Source organism: Adiantum capillus-veneris, chromosome 9 (assembly GCF_014529385.1).
Source record: "Adiantum capillus-veneris isolate H3 chromosome 9, ASM1452938v2, whole genome shotgun sequence".
In the NCBI taxonomy this organism is placed as follows: Eukaryota; Viridiplantae; Streptophyta; class Polypodiopsida; order Polypodiales; family Pteridaceae; genus Adiantum; species Adiantum capillus-veneris.
In genome coordinates this window covers 135,638,406-135,657,939 of record NC_140939.1, presented here as the reverse complement: position 1 = coordinate 135,657,939, position 19,534 = coordinate 135,638,406, and the positions used below count along the sequence as shown (strand labels likewise).

At 43.4% G+C, this 19,534-nt stretch overlaps 1 protein-coding gene across 1 annotated transcript; it reads left to right on the top strand.

Annotated features, from left to right (window-relative positions):
• The first annotated feature begins 10,503 nt into the window (after nucleotides 1-10,503).
• Nucleotides 10,504-14,189, top strand: LOC147451217 (pentatricopeptide repeat-containing protein At2g33680-like). The gene has a single exon (XM_086520181.1). The coding sequence runs from the start codon at nucleotides 10,911-10,913 to the stop codon at nucleotides 14,172-14,174; it is 3,264 nt and encodes a 1,087-aa protein (XP_086376307.1). The 5' UTR covers nucleotides 10,504-10,910; the 3' UTR covers nucleotides 14,175-14,189.
• The last annotated feature ends 5,345 nt before the right edge of the window (nucleotides 14,190-19,534 follow it).

The window sequence follows — 19,534 nt, the reverse complement described above, 5'->3', positions numbered from 1 at the left end:
CTGAACAGCTGAGATATTGTTGAAGCCTCTCTCTCTCTCTCTCTCTCTCTCTCTCTCTCTCTCTCTATAACCGGCATGTGCTTTCTCTCCCCATTGAAAGAAGAGGAACGGAATAGTTGAGACGATTATGATGTTGTTGAAGCTCTCTCTCTCTCTCTCTCTCTCTCTCTCTCTCACACACACACACACACACACACACATAGAGGTGGTTTTGGTTATTGTAATTTATAGGGAAAATGTTGTCATTGTCCCTCCCACCTTCATGTCATTGTGACTCGTGAGGGTCACGGTGAGTTTGTGCCAACATTCGAAGCCTAATCACTCTAAGTAACTCTGTGTGCGTGTGTGTGTGTGTGTGTGTGTGTGTGTGTGTGTGTGTGTGTGTGTGGAGGGTCCCTCTCACGTCGGCCTCCCTAGGGCCTACAATATTGGTCCTTCCCAAATTTGCACGCATCTCCTCGAAGCTGACCGTTTGTGTTCATGGTCACGGGTGTTAACATAGCCGTCTGCGGATGGAGGGCTAGACCGGCTCGTACGACTAGGCCTACCAGCTAATTCCTAGACAACTTGGGAGCAGGTTCAATTATATAGTGAAGGAGTACGAGCGGAAGTGCGATGCGAGAGAGAGTGCGAGAAGAAGAGCATGACGATATGGTGAACTCGCTCTACTGTAATGTGTAGAGCATAGTGAGTTCTTATTAGGTTTTTACAAAAGAATATGTGTACATACCTGGCGGCCCGCCCACTTACCTGGGCGACCGCATTGGGCTTTATACCCCAACAACCTCCCACTTAAAGTCCAATGTGGTACTTTAAGTGTGAGAGAAGCTACTATCCAAGCTAATATACAAGAGATGTAGAGAAGTGATGTACTACCCTACACCTAACTGCTTGCAAAAATGTGCAAAGCTCTCTGAGGGAAGTCCTTTTGTAAGTAGATCAGCAGGATTTTCTGTGGTGTGAACTTTGACAAGCTGAAGTTGCTTATCCTCGAGCATTTCCCTGATGAAATGATACTTCACATCCACATGCTTTGTCTTTGAGTGATAAACTGGATTGCGAGCCAATTGTATAGCACTTTGACTATCACAATATAACACAGGCATCTCTTCTTTGATTCCCAAGTTTGTTACTAGTCGATTAAGCCAAATTGATTCTTTGCATGCCTCTGATGCTACAACATATTCAGCCTCTGTAGTAGACTGAGTAACACAATCTTGTAATCTAGAACGCCATGATACTGCTCCACCAACCAATGTAAAGACATACCCTGACGTAGACCTTCGGTTGTCTAAGTCACCTGCATAATCTGAGTCTGTAAAACCCTTTACACTTAGCTCCTGACTCCCATAGCATATACGCATACTCTTTGTAGCTTTCAGGTATCTCAATATTCCTTTCACTGCCTCCCAATGTTTCTTGCCTGGGTTTGACATGTATCGACTTACTACTCCCACTGCAAATGCAATGTCTGGGCGAGTAGCAATCATTGCATACATCAAACTACCCACTGCAGACGCATATGGAATCTTATCCATTTCAGCCTGTTCGTCCTCAGACACAGGACAATCTTGTTTGCTAAGTTTCACATATGGTGGCAATGGAACACTCAATGCCTTTCCCTTCTCCATATTGAAACGTTGCAAAACCTTGTCAATATACTTTGTTTGAGATAACCAAATCAACTTCTTTGATCTGTCTCTCTCAATGCGCATACCAAGTATATGACTTGCCTCACCCATGTCTTTCATGTCAAACGATTTTGCCATCTTTGATTTCAAAGCTGAAATTTCTTCAAAGTGCTTGCTAGCAATCAACATGTCATCCACATACAAAATAAGGATCAGCCAACTACCATCCTTAGCCTTCTTTGTATATAAACAGTGATCGAACTCACTACGTTTGTAGCCTTGAGAAAGCATAAACTTGTGGAATTTATGGTACCATGCCCTTAGTGATTGTTTTAAGCCATAAAGACTCTTGAATAACTGGCATACCCAATCTTCCTTGCCTTTCTCAACAAACCCTTCTGGCTGTTGCATGTAAATTTCCACATCTAAATCACCATGCAAGAACGCTGTCTTGACATCCATTTGGTGCAACACCAAATCTAATATGGCAACCAATGTAAGAAAGCATCTCAATGTAGTCATCTTGACCACCGGAGAGAAGACTTCATCAAAGTCAATGCCTTGTTCTTGCTTAAAGCCCTTGGCAACAAGCCTTGCTTTGTACTTTGGCTGACTATCATGAGCGGTGATCTTATACCTGTAAACCCATTTACAAGGTAGAGCCTTTTTGCCCTGTGGTAATTTAACTAGCTTCCATGTCTTGTTTTTATGCAGAACTGTCATCTCTGAGTGCATGGCCAATTGCCAATGCCCGGAGTCCTTCATTTGCATTGCTTCCTTGTAACATGAAGGCTCATTGCAATCAGTCAACATGACATAGTTCATAGATGGAACAAACCTATCAGGAGGTCGCGTGACACGTCCAGATATACGCACAATAGGTGGCTCAGGATCAGCCACAACCTGTGGTTCCACTCTATCCTGTCCTTGCTCCTCTTGAGCCCTGGCATTTTGTCTTGCACGTGCAGGTCCATCTTCTTGGAAGACAACTCTTCTAATCTCCTCAACCCTCTCTGGTTTAGAATGATATTTGGATTCATTAAAGTGAACATCATTGCTGCGGACAACCTTTCTGGATTCGGGATCCCAAAGTCTGTACCCCATCTCACCAGAATTACCATAGCCTAGAAAGATGCACTTTCTACTCTTTGGCTCAAGTTTGTTCCTAAATTCCTTTGGAACGTGAGTATATGCCTCACAGCCAAAGACTCTGAGATGCTTGTATGAGGGCATTTTGCCTGACCATACCATCTCTTGCACTGAATCCTTCTGCAAAACCTTTCTAGGAGATCTATTTACAAGATGAACAGCTGTTGATACAGCTTCAGCCCAAAACCCATTTGGCAGCTGTGCATTAGACAACATACTTCTGACCTTCTCTTGTATGGTCCTATTCATCCTCTCAGCAACACCATTTTGAGGAGGATTTTAAGGAGCAGTAAGTTCACGTTTTATACCTTTTGACTCACAAAAGTCCTGAAAGGCCTTTGAAACATACTCTCCACCATTGTCAGTGCGTAAGCATTTAAGCTTCTTGCCACTCTGATTCTCCACAAGTGTCACAAACGTTTTGAAAACACTAAAGGCTTCATCCTTGTGCTTGAGAAAGTAAACCCATACTTTCCTCGAGTAATCATCTATAAATGTCATAAAGTAAGAAGCTCCCCCTAGAGATAGGTTAGGCATAGGTCCACACAAATCACTATGAACAAGTGCCAACTGTGTATCTCTTCTACTGCTTCTATGCTTATGTGGCTGCTGTGTTTGCTTACCATACAGACAATGTTCACAGAATTCAAAATCATTAAATGAAAAGCCAGGCAAATAACCAGAACAAGACAAGATTTCCATTCCCTTCTTGGACATATGTCCTAACCGGCTATGCCACAAAGAAACGTTCGGCTGCTCGGTTACATTGATTACATTTTTAGAGACATTTGATACATAAATCATGTAAAGTCCTCCAGACTTTACTCCATGTGCTACTGTCATAGAACCCTTGGATATCTTCCACATGTTCTGTCCAAAAGTGGTGACGTAGCCAACATCATCAAGTAAACCTGTGCTGATCAAGCTCTTTGTAATTGCGGGAACATGTCTCACATTCTTCAGCGTGAAAGAAGAGCCATTCTGAAACTTCAATTGAACATCTCCAACACCTAAGATCTCACATGTCTGCCCATTGCCTAGCCGAGCATGATCTTTAGTGGTCCCATAAGAGGTAAACCACTCCTTGTTTGGAGACACATGAAGTGATGCCCCTGAGTCTATAATCCAGTCACTCAGTGCATTTCCATCAGATGCTGTAAGAAGAGCTGAGTCCATTGTATTCTTCAAGAAGTAGATGTCTCCTGACACTAGACTGTCATCCTTTGCAACAGTGTTTGTCACATTTATTTCTTGAATCTTCACTGAGGACTTGTTCTTCTCACCATGGTCTTAAGCTTTCTCTTTGCCTTTTTCTGCTTTCCATTTTCTGCAGTCTCTTTTCATGTGACCCTTCTTGCCACAATGGTAGCATTCTATGTCACTCTTGCCTTTAGCACTGCGGGACTTGCTACGAGACTGATTCCTCTTTCCACCTTTGTACTTTTCTTTGGTCCTTCCCCTGACAACTAAGGCTGTTCCTTTGCCTTTGTCCATTGTATTTCTATTGGTTTCTTTAGTAAGCAGACTTCCTTCTACACCTGCTATGTTCAAACCATCTGGAGGTGCATAATTACTCAAAGCTGTGCGAAAAGTGTCCCAACTTTCCGGCAATGTGATCAACAGGAACATAGCTCTAACAGGTTCATCAAACTTGACACCTTGAGCTGACAACTGACTATAGATTGTGTTGAATTCATTCAGATGATTGGACATAGGTGTCCCTTCTTTCATCTTCAAGTCAACAAGCTTCTTAAGCCAGTATACCTGTGAAGCTGCACTCTGCTTCTCATAAAGATCACTCAGCTTTAACCATGCTTGATAAGTCGACATCTCGTCTGCTACATTGAAGTAAACGCTTTCTGCCAAAGTCAGCATAATGGTAGAAAGTGCCAATTCATCCATTTCGCTCCATTCATCTTCGCCCATATCTTCTGGTTTTATCCCCTTGAGCTTTATAGGTTTTATCTGCTTCTTTTGTACCAACAAGTGCCAAATCTGCTTCTTCCACAATGGGAAATTGGTTCCATCCAGCTTCTTGATATTGTAAAGAGCAGTGTCCTATAATCCAACCATAGCTACGCTTCACAATAGTTTACTTTCCTGGGAAAAATTCGGTAGAGTTTCCCCTGTAAACTGACCTCTGAACCAATATCAACCTGTCAAATGAACCAAGAAAGCTTCAGATTTAGCAGAAATTTTGGCAGAGTCTCCTTTGTAAAATGGCTCTGGTGTACTAAAAACAGACCAAAAAACAGCTCAAAAAACCACTGTCTCTCTAACACTGTAAGTTGTGGGTAAACCTGTCCTGCACCTGTACTGTCTCTGACTGTCCTGTCACTGTCTTGTAAGCATAGACTGCGACAATGCCTCAACGGCAGTAAAGCAAAGATGCAATCCCAACTGTCTAACTCACAGTCAATACATCCTAGCTGCCTATCTAAGGGTGCTCGAGGGATCGCTCCAAGACCTGTATCACCGAAAGGATCTCAACATTCGAGAATCCCCCAGCTCAATAAAACCTCACTCGACCCTCAACAAAGGCTGCAGTAAATCTGACAATACATAGACTTCCCACAAAGTCATACATCCACAAATTTCCCACTGTATGCTGTAACCGCTACTGCGGTTGTTTGCTGCGTGACTCACACACAGCTAGCAAACCCTCAACAGACATACATCATCTCTAACAATACATCCCATGTGGAAGTACGTGCAATGTCAGGATGAAATCTGGAATATCAAGCAGCAAACACAAGCTACCTTATGAACTAGTGGATGTCGCCTACAGTCTGTGTGTAGATGCGCCCGTGTCGTATGTGACACGCCTCCAAGAACTGTGAGCCCTCCTTCGATGTGTAGACAACCACAAATCAACACTCTGGGAGTGTCGATATCCTCAGCACTTGCAGTCGTAGGCCGAAAACCCCAAATTTGCAGAGTCGGATCTGCACCCGCTGAGACCACGTAGTCGAAAATGGCCTGCGCAGAACTTTGTCGAAGCCGAACGGTGACCGAGATGACCTCAGAATGAAATTCTGAGCCTGTCTTTTCCTGTCGAATTTCACTCCAATCTGAGCTGGTGACTCTAGCCTCCTGCAGTGCTGCCCCGAGCCTCGATCTGAGCTCTGATACCAGTTGAAGGAGTACGAGCGGAAGTGCGACGCGAGAGAGAGTGCGAGAAGAAGAGCACGACGATATGGTGAACTCGCTCTACTGTAATGTGTAGAGCATAGTGAGTTCTTATTAGGTTTTTACAAAAGAATATGTGTACATACCTGGCGGCCCGCCCACTTACCTGGGCGACCACATTGGGCTTTATCCCCCAACATATAGGCGTGCATACCAAATCAATGATGGTAGAGAGGTAGTCGTACGTACGTTCGTGTGGTACGTGGTTGTACGGCTAGTTTCGATTTTCAACCGGCTCACGATTAAGCTGAGGCAATCCTTTCCCGAATATTGATTCCAGTTGAACTCAACCTAATGATTTTATCACTTTCTTATTGTTTTAGAAAGCCATCGTGACCCTTTCACTTGTTAATATAGACTAGTGTGGCCTTCGACCGCCTCTCTTGTGGGCGCTCAAACCCCTATCTCGCTAGAGCTTGCAGGCTACACTTCCGATTCAAGGAGCTGCCACCGAGGGTCTTTTATAATAGTATAGATAGCACTTTAGTTTTAGAAGGGTTGGCGAACCTTGACACTAAGTAACACCTATGCAAAGTAATGGGGTCGACGGTCGCGGTTGGGGGCGGGATCTCGAGGCACATTAAACCTGGCCAGCACAAAAAACGAGGGGCATCGGCGCGATTTGAACCCGTGACCTCGGGGGTCCGTGTTTAGGGTTGAACGGGCTAACCACCTCACCTGCACGCTCATTGTGTATCCCAAACCGTTTTGATGTTATAATATTGTGAGTTCGGGGTCCATTGGCCACGTTGTCCAGGTTTAGTGCCTGTCCAGGTTTAGTTTTTGAGCAGTCCAGTTTTAGTACGTGTCTAGGTTTAGTTTTCAAGCAGACATCTACGGTGGCAATCTTTACCTTGATTATGTAAAAGTGATTTTTGCCATACTGGAAGGGGAGGTATGCCACTTGGCATGCGTGCACTAGTGGTAAAGCTAAGAATGGGCATGTGTGCACTGGCGTGTGGTAAAGCTACGCATGGGCATGCGTGCGTTGGCGTTGATTTGCTAAAAGTATGCAGAAAAAGCAGTTGCAGCCACCACCTTTTATAGTAGCGTGCACTGTTCTTAGCATGCAGAAAAGCAAGCAGCACACGCGCGCGCACACACACACACACACACACACACACACACACACACACACACACAGAGAGAGAGAGAGAGAGAGAGAGAGAGAGAGAGAGAGAGAGAGAGAGAGAGAGAGAGAGAGAGAGAGAGAGAGAGAGAGAGAGCAATTGACGCAGAGTAGAAAAGGTTGACGTAGAGCACAAGATGCAGAGGGCGCTGATCTTGGACTGATTTCAGTCAATGTACCTGCCCTTGCTGAAGAGTTTGGAGATTCCTTCTTTACGAAAGTCGCTTGCAGCCTTGAAGCTCGATTTGTATCTTTTTACGTAGATTTTCTTTGCAACCTTAGCCCTAGGCCAATACATCTCTCTCTGTCTCTCTCTCTCTCTCTCTCTCTCTCTCTCTCTCTCTCTCTCTGATTCGTCCTCAATACCTGCACGCTGACATGCAAGCACTACTCTGCAAGGTCACTATGTGTGTGTGTCAACTGCACTATGAGAGCTTGCTTTTCCATGCTACTGCCGGAGAGAGAGAGAGAGAGAGAGAGAGAGAGAGAGAGAGAGAGAGAGAGAGAGAGAGAGAGAGAGAGAGAGAGAGAGAGAGAGAGAGAGCTGCGTCTCTGCTGAGCGCTTTTGAAGGATTGTGACCACCTTTTCTACTGTAGCTCAGCGCTTTTGAGGGATTGTGATCCCGCTTGCCTCTGATCAAGCTTGGCAGTGACGCTAGCAACAAGTGTCGCAAGGCTTGCCCCACTGGATTTCGGGCTCTGCATAATGTCGGCTAGCTTCCCAGTTCGCCTTGGGAACCCAGTCTGCCAAATGTGGTGCACTTGAGAGAGCACAAATAGTGCTCGAGGAGCTTTTTGTTCGGAACAACATCTCTTGGAATGCATTGATTGCGGGATACGCACAACAGAAGTCTGGCTAGAAAGCTCTAGGATATTTTCAGTAGATGCACAGTGAGGGCCTTTGTCCAGATGCAACCACCTACACATGCATCTTGAAGGCATGTGGCTCTACATAAGATGTTGATATGGCACAAAAATTCACAATTTCTGTGTTCGTCAAAGGCTTTTGAAAATAGAGGTCGTGGTTGGCACTCCCTTGGGCGATATGTATGTCAAATGTAGTACACTTCAGAAAGCATAAAAAAGTGCTTGAGCTGCTTCTTGTCTGGAATGTCGTCTCTTGGAACGCACTGATTATGGGATATGCGCAACATGAGCAGGGACAAAAATCTCTAGACTGTTTTCAACAGATGCAAAGTGAGTGTAACTCTCACCATTTAGTCAACTATAATTTTGTCTTGAAGGCATCTGAGATTACCAGTAAGAGAAGGACAAGACCATCACTCTTCTTCTCGTAGCTAGCTAACTCCTTTGCTAAACATTACGAGTGCTTCAATCACTTAGAGATTTTGATAACAGCTCATCTGGCTCTAACTTAGTGAATACCATGAACTTCGTGGAGATTCCCGTTGATACCACGTGTGGCTCTCTGCTACATGAGCTGTAGGTTTGCACTTTTGTTTCCTTGTGTTGAATGTTATTTAGGCCCAATGTCAATGTAGGGTGATCTGATAGACATGCGTATGCAACAAGTATGCTGTTTTACGACTCCAGTAAGGCCCTCCTCCCTTCTGCTTACTACTTGCTATCATGTCAACATATTTAAGGTTTTTGATTGCCTTGTTGACAATACATATGGGGTGAAGTTGGAGAAAGAGATGGAGAGAGAGAGAGACAAGATGTTGCTACAGATTGAAAGAAAGTTGACCAAGCAAGCCATTCCAGGGCTCCCCTACATCAAGCAATTGCAGATGCTGAAGTAGCAATTGATTTTCTTATTTTGGCTCTAGCTGAACATGGGATCGTTGTAAGGGTAAGAGGATTCTCCTATATGATTATTTTGCAAAGATGCTCTGCATTGGGATACCTGATTTTTATCCTAATACTTGAATGTGATGGAGGTGCTAGTATTTAGAATGAGAATTCTGTGGCTATGTTGCAAGGTGTGAATGTTTTAAAAGATCTAGAAACAACACAAGTTGCTCTCAGCTACTTTGTGTCTGTGCAATAAGAGTAATATTCAAAAGCTTCCAGAGAAGGTATTGTGCCTCTGTCAATAAGGCTATTACATCTCTCTTTACATAAAAGAAGCTTTTATGTTCATATTTGCTCTCCTTTTCACATAACTTCTTGAAAAGCTTCCTATCCAGAGTGTGGACTACTTGTGGGATTTACCCCACAGGGGGCAGGCCAGAAAGCTCTACTCTGTTTTCAACATATTTGAAGTGATAGCTCTGGTATGTTCTCAACAGATTAGAATCGATGGCCTCTCTCATGATTGCAAGATTTTCTCCAAAAGGGCAGCGTAAGAAAGCTCTAGGCTGTTTTCAGTAGATGCGAAACAAGGAATCTTGGAGAAAGATGTCATGCTTGGCCGTATTTTAATCAATACATATATCAAATGGGGTACCCCAAAGACTACGACTTTGTGTATGTGTGCATGTGAGCCTACGGACGAACAATATAGAGAATTCAACATCAATCGACATGTTTGTAGAAGTTGCAAAATGGATGACGATGGTAGAATGTATACTGGTGGAAAGGTGGCGGAACAATGTAAGGAAGGTCTACAAGCGGCTCCATCCAAGATTGTGCGTTGATCCACACGACCGATGCCAAAGGTACACTTATATTCCGTATTTTGATTTCCTTTATGTGATCTCAAAAGTACTTAGATTAAATCATGTATACATTAAAACAAGAAATTAACATCATTTTTATTTAAAAGATTGTAGATGAGGGTGACAAAGGTTAAAGAATTTTTGTGATGCCCAACAAAGGGACATGTTGACAATACGCCACGTCAAGGCAACGTGGAATGATACATGTCTCATAAAACATTGGTAATGAATTCTTCCTTGTAAAGCTGTATTATTTTTACAATAAGAAAGTCCCTCTAACATTTGACGAGAAGCATAAGTCCCCCTTCAACATCGAAGGGGATAAAAGTGACGGGGGAGGGGCACTCTCCCCACGGTATTATTATAAATGTGGAGAACGGTGCCAACTCCACACCATACATATGTATGGTTTTTTCTTTTTTTATGGGCACAAGCATCGTAAATGCACGAAATGCATCTCGTTTTGTTTTTATTATAATGTGGACCTGTTTACATTCATACATCTTTTCATGCCAAATCTCATTTGTGATGCGAGGTCATAGAGCTTTTGGTGAAAGCTTCAAAGAGATATGTTAACGAGCCATCAGCACAAACTATGCCATGAGGTAAGAGCCACACCATTATCACTTTTTGAATTCTTACCGTGTGCATAGCAAAGCAATCAAGGCAAACTAGTTTCGATCTTCATGCTTGAACTTCCACGTCGTCAATCCCATTACTTGGCCCCGCATTAAATATAGGTGTTACTTAGTCTTGTGGGTTTGCCAAGGCTCCACTCATTGACCGGTTTTCTCAAATCCTTGAACTGATGCTCAAATATCTATCCCTCGGGTCTTGAGAAGGGGCTCGGGAGACAGAAGTGAGGGTGCGTGGTCGTGGGTTTGATTTCGGTAGTCGTCACCAAGCCGCTGCACACGCGCGCGCGCGCACACACACACACACACACACACACACACAGAGAGAGAGAGAGAGAGAGAGAGAGAGAGAGAGAGAGAGAGAATGCGAAGTCCCCCATCTATTGATAACTTTGTGGCGGAAGTGGGTGTGCAGCACCTGAGATGAAGACAATGCGCGTTTATGTTTGTGTGTACACGGTGTGTATGATTGATCTGGGCAATGTGTGTGCGTACAATGTGTATGTCTGTACGCACACGCATGGGCGCATGTCCGAGCTTACGAGTCTGAGATGATATGTCAGTTCGAAGACCGTCTTGGAAACGATCAAGTCTGTTGTTTGACGATGCAAACTTACAGAAAAGGAAGGAGAACTGTGAAATGGTCTCAACGCACAATGTCTGTATAGGAGACCAGCTGGCAGCTTTCGACCACTTTGACAGGAAAGGTGTGGCCATACCAGACCATGATATCTACAATCTTCTCCATGTTTGCTCCGACCATCAGAACTTAGTAGCAGGAAAATGTCTGGTTTCTTTGATTATATGCAACAAAGTAGATGCCATCTCCCTCTTTGGGGACCATCTCATTCGTTTTTTCTCTGGTTATGGGTGCTTGCAAGATGCGCATGCGGTGTTCTGTAAGATTGCAAAGCCAACGGTGTACACATGGCAGGCAATTATCTCATCATATGTCATTCTCGGAGAAGGCGAAATGGCGCTAACTCTCTATGCGAGCATGCAGAAGTCGGGGGTGAGCCCCAATGTCTTCATCTTTTCCAGTGTATTCAAAGCTTGTACTAGCCTAAGTCTCCTGCATCAAGGCAAGGTTTTGCATGATCAAATGCTTCGATGTGGACTCAAGGTCGATCTAGCTTTGGGGAATGCACTGTTAGACATGTATGCCAAGCTTGGTGATGTGGGTGCTGCCCAAATAGTGTTTGATAGTCTTCCAGAGAGGGATGTTGTCTCATGGACAACAATGATAGCAGGATTTGTGCAGCTAGGGTTTGCCATTGCTGCTCTTCAATGGTTTTCAAGGATGCAAGAGAAGGGCATTCTGCCAAACAGAATAACTCTTGTGTGCATTGTGAAAGCATGCAGTGCGGCAAGTCTTTTGCAACAAGGTAGAATTATTCATGATAAAATCATGAGGAGGGGTTTTGACATGGGGGTTACCATGACAAACATGCTGATTGATTTCTATGTCAAGTGTAAATGTTTGAGGGAAGCGAAGTTACTATTCAACTCTCTGCAAAAGCGCGATGCTGTCTCATGGGGAGCGTTGATGTCAGGGTACGCCCAACATGGGCAGGACCATCTTGTTTTTGAATGTTTCTATGAGATTCTTAGCAAGGGCATACAACCCAATGAGTTTATTTTCATCTGCGCTTTAAAAGTAGCAAGCAAGTTGGAAGCATTGAGAGAAGGCCAAGAGATCCACGATGTGCTTCTTGGGCATAAACTTGAGCAGGACACACAGGTTGGAAATGCCCTGGTTGATATGTACTCAAAATGTGGGTGCTTGGATGATGCACACTGTGTCTTTATTAAAGTCGAACTGAAAAGTGAAACATCATGGGGAGCCATCATGTCTGGGTTTACACAACAGGGAGATAGTGGTCGTGCCCTAGAGATTTTTCAAGAATTGCATTCCAAAGGATTCAAGGCGAACAATTTCATCCTGTCTTGTGCCTTGAAAGCATGTGGCAGCAAAGGGCATTTCGTGCAAGGCAAATTAATTCATTTTCAAATCATCGCAAGCTCGATGGAAGCTGATGCTGTTGTGGGGAATGCTATAGTTGACATGTATGCTAAATGTGGAAGTGTCTTTGAGGCACGTAAAGTGTTCAATAATCTAACATTTCGCAACACAACAACATGGGGTACCATGATCATAGGGTATACGCAAAATGGCTTTGGAACTCTTGCTATTGAGTTATTTGAAAAGATGCAACAGGATGGTGCATGCCCAAATGACATTATAATATCAGCTATTTTGAAAGCTTGTGGGAGTGTGAAAGCTATAATTGAGGGAGAAAGGATCTATGACTTGATCATGAGAGCCGGGCATGACTCAAATTTAGTGTTAACAAATGCTCTCATTGCTATGTATGTCCAATGCCACTGTTTGCCAGAGGCACAAAGAGTTTTTGACATTCTACCATATCGAGATAATGTTTCATGGGGAACAATTGTAACCGGCTATGCTGAGTGCAGCCTTAATGTCTTTGCTCTTCTTCTGTTTGGAAGAATGATGAAGGAGGGGTTCAAGGCTAATGAAGTTGTTTTCCTGGGAGTTTTGAGAGCATGTGCTAGTGTTGGAGCTTTGAAACAAGGAAAGCTTGTACATGATACGATAGTTCAAGCTGGACTAGACACAGATAAACTGATTAGCAGCACTATTGTTGATATGTACAGTAAATGTGGTAGCCTTCAAGATACCTACAATGTGTTCGAAGGGATGGCTGAGCGAGATGGGGTCACATGGGGAATCATGTCAGCAGCTTGTGCTCATCATGGCAATTGGGGACTATCAAGGCATTATCTTGAAGGCATGCAGCAAAGAAGTCTAGAGTTGCCGAGAATTTTGTGTAGTAGTATGCTCTCTGCATTTAGCCGTGTGGGTCACGTAAGCGAGGCCCAAGAATTTTTCCAATTAATCCCCGTGGAGAATGCTCTCGCCCCTTGCAATGAGTATGATAACTGCATGGTTGACATCCTTGGAAGAGCTGGGTTTCTGGAAGAGGCGAAATCCGTGCTTCGGACGGTGCCTGTTGCACCCAACGCTATTGGGTATACGTCCTTGCTGGATTCTTGCAAAACTCATGGAGAAGTGGATGTAGCAAGAGCATGTGCGGATAAGGTAGCTTGGCTTCATCCCAATACGGCGGCTGTCTACGCTCTAATGTCGAATTTGTACTCCGAGTCACATCTTATGAAAGCAGTATCAAACGTTCAGGATTTAAGAGCATGTTTGAATGCTTGGAAGAAGCCTGGATTAGCCTGGATCAATGTAGAGGGCACAATACATGAGTTTTGTGTCGGTGACCGAGGCAGCTCAAACAGGGAAACTATCTGTTTGTTACTGAAGAGGTTGTTAGGGGCATCAAAAGTGGAAGGGTTTGTCCCAAATCTGGAATCTTCTGCTGGTTCAGAATGTATGCCAGAGGATGTGAGCGAACATTTAAATTCTTCTATGTTTCTTTCCAAGTTAAAAAGTACAGCCTTGCCAAATTTGTTGAGTGCGATTCGCTGGTCCTTTTGTACGTTTTTTTGTTGGAGTACTGTGTGCGCGTGGGTGCACGCACGCTTGCGCACATCCATGTACATGCATGCACAAACTTGTGTGTCTGAGCAATGCATTTGTGCTCTGTGTGTCCACCTTCTCTTCTTGTCTACACCATGGGATGCATGTGTGTGTGTTATACCTACGAGGTCTTCGCTAGGAATCAGAAAATGCTGGATAAGAGCAAAAAGAAAAGAAATAATGCCTTTAAAAAATTGTAAGACAAATAGTATAAATTCCCAAGTATGTTCAATATACTATAATTTCCTCTGAAGAAGTCTTAAAGAGAGTTGTGTATGTTTAGGAAAAAGTTAAATATACAAGTAGTATAAATTCCCAAAAAGTAGGTTAAATATACTAAAATTTCCTATAAAGAGGTCTTAAAGAGAGTTGTGCATGTTCAGGAATATGTTTCAAAAAAAACATTGGTTGGAAATGAAGATTAGCTAGTGCAAGGCAGGCGAACTGAAGATGCTTGACACTGAAGATGCTTGACACGTGTAGTGGAACTTTGCAAAGTGCTGCAAGGAGCTACTAAAAAAGGAGATTTTATGTACAAAAGAGCATAAACCAAGTGGAACTTTATCCTTGTTGTCTTTTAGGCTTGGCAAGGTGCTGAAATATCATCTCAATACTAAATCCCTTTATTTCTTGGTTGTCTTCTTCTATTATTGAGCCTCTAAGTCTTTTATATGATAAATTTTTCTTGTTTGTATCATGTGTGCATGCTTGTTTTCTATACTCTCTTCACATTTGCCTCATACTTTCTCACGTAGTCACAGTTCATCTGGGTGAAAGAATGTTCTTCCTTAGGAATGCCTATATGGATACAAGGGGATTGCTTTGAAGAGATTGAGCCTATTCTTTAGCATGCAAACTCTACTGACCTACACTATTCAAGACAACTTGATGTCCTTGCATTGATTGAATGCACAAACCACACAATGTACGCACGCACGCCCATGTGTGTGTGTGTGTGTGTGTGTGTGAGAGAGAGAGAGAGAGAGAGAGAGAGAGAGAGAGAGAGAGAGAGATATTACCAGTCATGGAGTGGTGTAGCTACACTAGATGTTGTCACTCATAAATATACTAAACGTATCTTGTGTTTAATCAAAAGAAAAATTTCAAATCTTTATTTCACAAATTTTTTGGACATGATGTCATGTAAAGATGGTACTCACGAATTGATGAGAAACTGTCATAATAATCAATATCTAATTCTCCTAAATGATTTTCTCATATTAAATTGATCATTTAATGTGGGGAGGTACTAGGGGAGAAAAAGCTAGAATATTGGTTAAGCTAGCAGACCGGCCACAGTAGGGATCCAAAGGAGGGAAAATAGGGATCAAAAGGAGGGGCCATCTGCAAAAGAGCCATGTGCAACAATGGGCTAAAAAGACCCTAAGGTTCAGCCCATTAAGACTTCCAAAATGCTAAGGTTCCAAAATTCAAAGGTTGTGTCCAAAGGTCAACCCTAGGGAAAATTGGATGCTTAGTGTGTGTACAAAAGTCTTCTTCAAAGCCTACAAAGGAGGGGGCGAGCCCATTTAGTAGGGGATGAGAGAGAAAGCCACACACACACACACACATGCTCCCTTTACACAAAGGGAATTAGGGACACATGTCAGCTCCCTAGGCCAGATGCCCACAAGGTGTGCCCAATTCCTATTGGAAGACCCTTGAAGTGGACCAATGAGAATTAAGCTAGAGTAAATCTAGTTTAATTAATTTAAAAACATTTAATAAAAGAAACCAATGAGAATTAAGTCTCCTAGAAGACTATTGGGCAGTTTCCCAAGGGGTCCAATGAGCATTCAGGAGCCCAATGGCTTGCCTGATTCCTATTGGCCAGGAGGCAAAGGGGCCCAATGAGAGTTTAGTTTAATTATTTAATTACCTAAAGCTCTCACAAAAGGGGAAAGGGGGACACATGTCAGAAGGCTATCACTTATGCTGCTTAACACCCATTGGCTTGACTTGGGGAGGTCCAATGAGGCAAAAGCCAGACCAATTTAGCAGGAAGGGCTCGCCCAAGAGAGAGAGGGGGCTGATTTTTGCTTGGCATTGACACACACACACTCACACTTGACCATGTGTGAAGAAAGAATACTCTATCTCCTCCCAAGCTTTAATGGAGAGCTCATCACCTACTCCAAGCTTGTGAGATAGAAGCCTACATCAACACTCTCTTGGCATGTGGATGCAAATCCAACCAAGAGCCAAGCTTCAATGCATGCTCATCTTCTCTACCAAGATAATTACTAAGCTAAGCTATGCTAATATGAGTGATTATGTGAGGAGATGTACATCTTTCTCGTAAGATACTCCTTCTTCCTCTCAATCTACTCTCATACCCTGCTAGCTCTCACCATCTTCGAAGGTGTGTGAGGTCTTGGGTCTGAGAACGGGGATAATTCAAGTTGTGTTTGATTAAGTGTTTTGCTGAGTGCATGAAGCTTCCATCTTCATTGCACTAGCTAGTCTTGAAGGAACACAAAGAATTGTATTGTACAATGTCTCTCTTGATGGGAGAAACCATAATACAAACCCTTTTGGAGGGGGGACCGGCTCCATGCAAATCCGGTCCTCAATTGTTGTCAATAACTTAATTTCTCTCTCTTTTGAAAGTATTGTTGATGCTATCTAACTAGGTGTTATGCTTTTTGTTGCTCTCTCCACCCAAGCACTCTTGTAATTCTCATTAGGAATCTATTCTAATGAAATGCCCACTATGTTCATGCTAATTTCTGCTACACATAAGTTATTAGGCCATTAAATGTTACATTGGTATCAGAGCTCAAGGTTTCTCTTTTCTTGCTCAAGAAGGGAGGTCCTCAAGCTAGCTACAAATGGTTGATATTATTAATTGCATGTGAGTAAGTAGAATAGGTATTTTTCAGCCTTGCAGTGCGCCTGCCTTTGTGCAGTTAACGGGGCATCACCGTCGAGAGCTATGGTCTTCATAGTGGAGTCCTACGGGGCTTGCCTACGGCTTAACCACTATTGAGCTATTAGAAGCTTGACAGGAGCCGGTGCTCTTTTGGTGTTTAAAGACCCTCTCTTCTATTCCTTGCAATTAATGGTATTCGAGCCGCAGGTACAGTAGCTTGAGTGCTTTTTCTAAAGGGGTAAAGAGGAGTAGCAACTAGGGCTTGAAGTGCCAAAGTACACCTAAAAAGTTTACACCTAAAAGTTGTTAGAATGGCTGACAATAGTAAAGAGAGTGAAATTAATGTTGATAACTTTGATTTTGCTCATGAGCAAGCTACTAATGATGCTTCAATGCTTGTTAACTATCTTGTTTCTAGGCTTCAACAAGCCATGGGCAATCCATTTCTCCAAAGTGAAGTGCAACGGCAGCTCCGTGCTCACGGGATTCTTCAAGCTAATCACCATGACGAGAGAACACCTAGGAAGCCTCCTTGTGAGACTACCAAAAGAGGTCTCTCTCCGATTCGGGAAGAAGAAGAGAATCCTTATGAAGGGCTCAAGAATTCACTTCTTGATGATGTATCTCCTTCCCAAAGGAGAACTCAAGAGCCTCCACTGAAGGAACGAGAAAGAAGCGAGTCTCCCGCCACCTCGGCGGAGATGGCTCCACGAAGACGGCGGGCTAAACACTCTCCATCACCACCAAAGCGGAGAAGACCATCATATTCTTCTCCCCACCACAATTCAAAGAGGGATGATAAAAAAGCAAGAGAAGAAAAAGGTGAGAAAGAGGACACCCTCATCTCCATCTTCTTCATCCTCTTCCTCTTATGAAAGCTATGGTGAAGATGACAAAGATCAAGACAAGAAAAAGGCGAGAAAGAGGTCACCCTCTTCTCCACCTTCTTCAAATTCTTCACCCTCTGAAGAAAGTGATGGTGCAACCTTTGAACCATCAAAAAGAAGAGGCCATAGGAAATCCTATGCCCCATGGAAGAGGTCGTCCAAGCTCAAGAAATTCAAAGAGGGAGGGAAGAGCATCTCTTTCCTTACCTATGATGGTACCTTTGGTGCTACGGACAAAGTCTTGGCCTTTATCCAGCAATTCGATGCGGCGTTTGGCGATGAGGGCTTCACGGAGTCCTCTAAGCTACGCCATGTAGCTATGCACTTTCAAAAGTCCGCCAGACAATGGTGGTCTAGCCTACGAGCCAACGGTGAAGCTCCACGAACATGGAAGGCTTTAAGAGCTTCCATTATGAAGCAATTTTTGGCCACCGATGCCAAAGACAAAGTACTCACCGAATGGCGAAGCTTAAAGCTCTCTCCCAATGAATCCATCCACAAATATGTAGACAAGTTTTGGGACCTACAACTCAAAGCCACTGTCTTCAAAAGGTTGGATTTTGGAGAGCAAAAGCAACGATTTTGTGAAGGCTTAACCGAAGAAATGGCGGAGTATGTCAACTCCCAAAGGCCACGCACCATATCGGCGGTAATACACCATACTGTGGTGGCCTCTCGAATCAATTTCCAAACGGGGGTTAAAAGAAATAATAAACCCCCGGAAAACAAGGGTTCCAATGAGCCTAAGGGGAAGGACAATGTCCAAAAGTCTCCTAAGGGCAATTTCAACAAAGCTAAAGAGAAGGGAGTTTATAAAGGTAAGAATAAACTCTCTCCTGAAGAGCTTGAGCGTTATCGTAAAGATAACCGGTGTTTCAAGTGCGGCGAACAAGGGCATGCGTACCGCGCTTGTCCCCAAAAGAACAACCGCCAAGATCCTCCTAGAGCTTCCTTGGTTGAAATCCAAGAGGAGGAGACTCACCAAACTCAACACAAAGCATCTCCTCTATGCCATGCTTGGGGAAAGGTAAGAGAACATGATGCTTTTATTCTCTTTGACCCTGGTTCTACTCACAATTTTATATCTATGGAGTTAGCCACCAAGCTAGGCATACAATCCTATGAGATGGGAGATGTCCTACCCGCAGACAGTGCCTTCAAGGGGCAAGAAGCTTCAGTCACTCCCTTAATTGGGAAATTGAGGCTTCATGTCCAAGGCTATGTGGACAAAGAGGACTTCTTTATCTCTCCTCTCAAGCATGAGGATGTAATCCTAGGGGCACCATGGTTTGACCGCCTGGATGCTGATGTTAAATTTCCTAAAAGGAGAATCTCCTTTAAGTTCAGGGAAAAAGACATGTATATAGATGCTAAGGAAATGGGTAACACCATCCCCATTGTACATACACCAGCTTTCAACAAGTCAATAAAGAGCTCTATTTCTGTGTACATGATTTTTGTTAAAGATTCTCAAAATGAACCTAATGCTTTAACAAACGAAAATAAAAGCAACCAAAAGGAATTAGAGTTATCCAATTTTCTCAAGGGGTTGCAAGATGTTTTTATTGACGACATCCCTTGTGAGCTACCTCCTAAACGAGGTAATGATGACCATGCAATTGAACCTCTTCCAGGAAGTTCACCGCCTAATAAACCTCCTTATAGGTTTCTCAAGCTCAACAAGAGGAGATTATGCGGCAAGTGCATGAGTTAGTTGAGAAGGGCATGGTTAGGCCTAGCTCATCTCCATTTTGCTCACATGTGCTATTAGTGCAAAAGAAAGACGGCACATATCGTATGTGTGTCGACTATAGAGCACTAAATAGGATCACTATCAAGAATAGGTTTCCCGT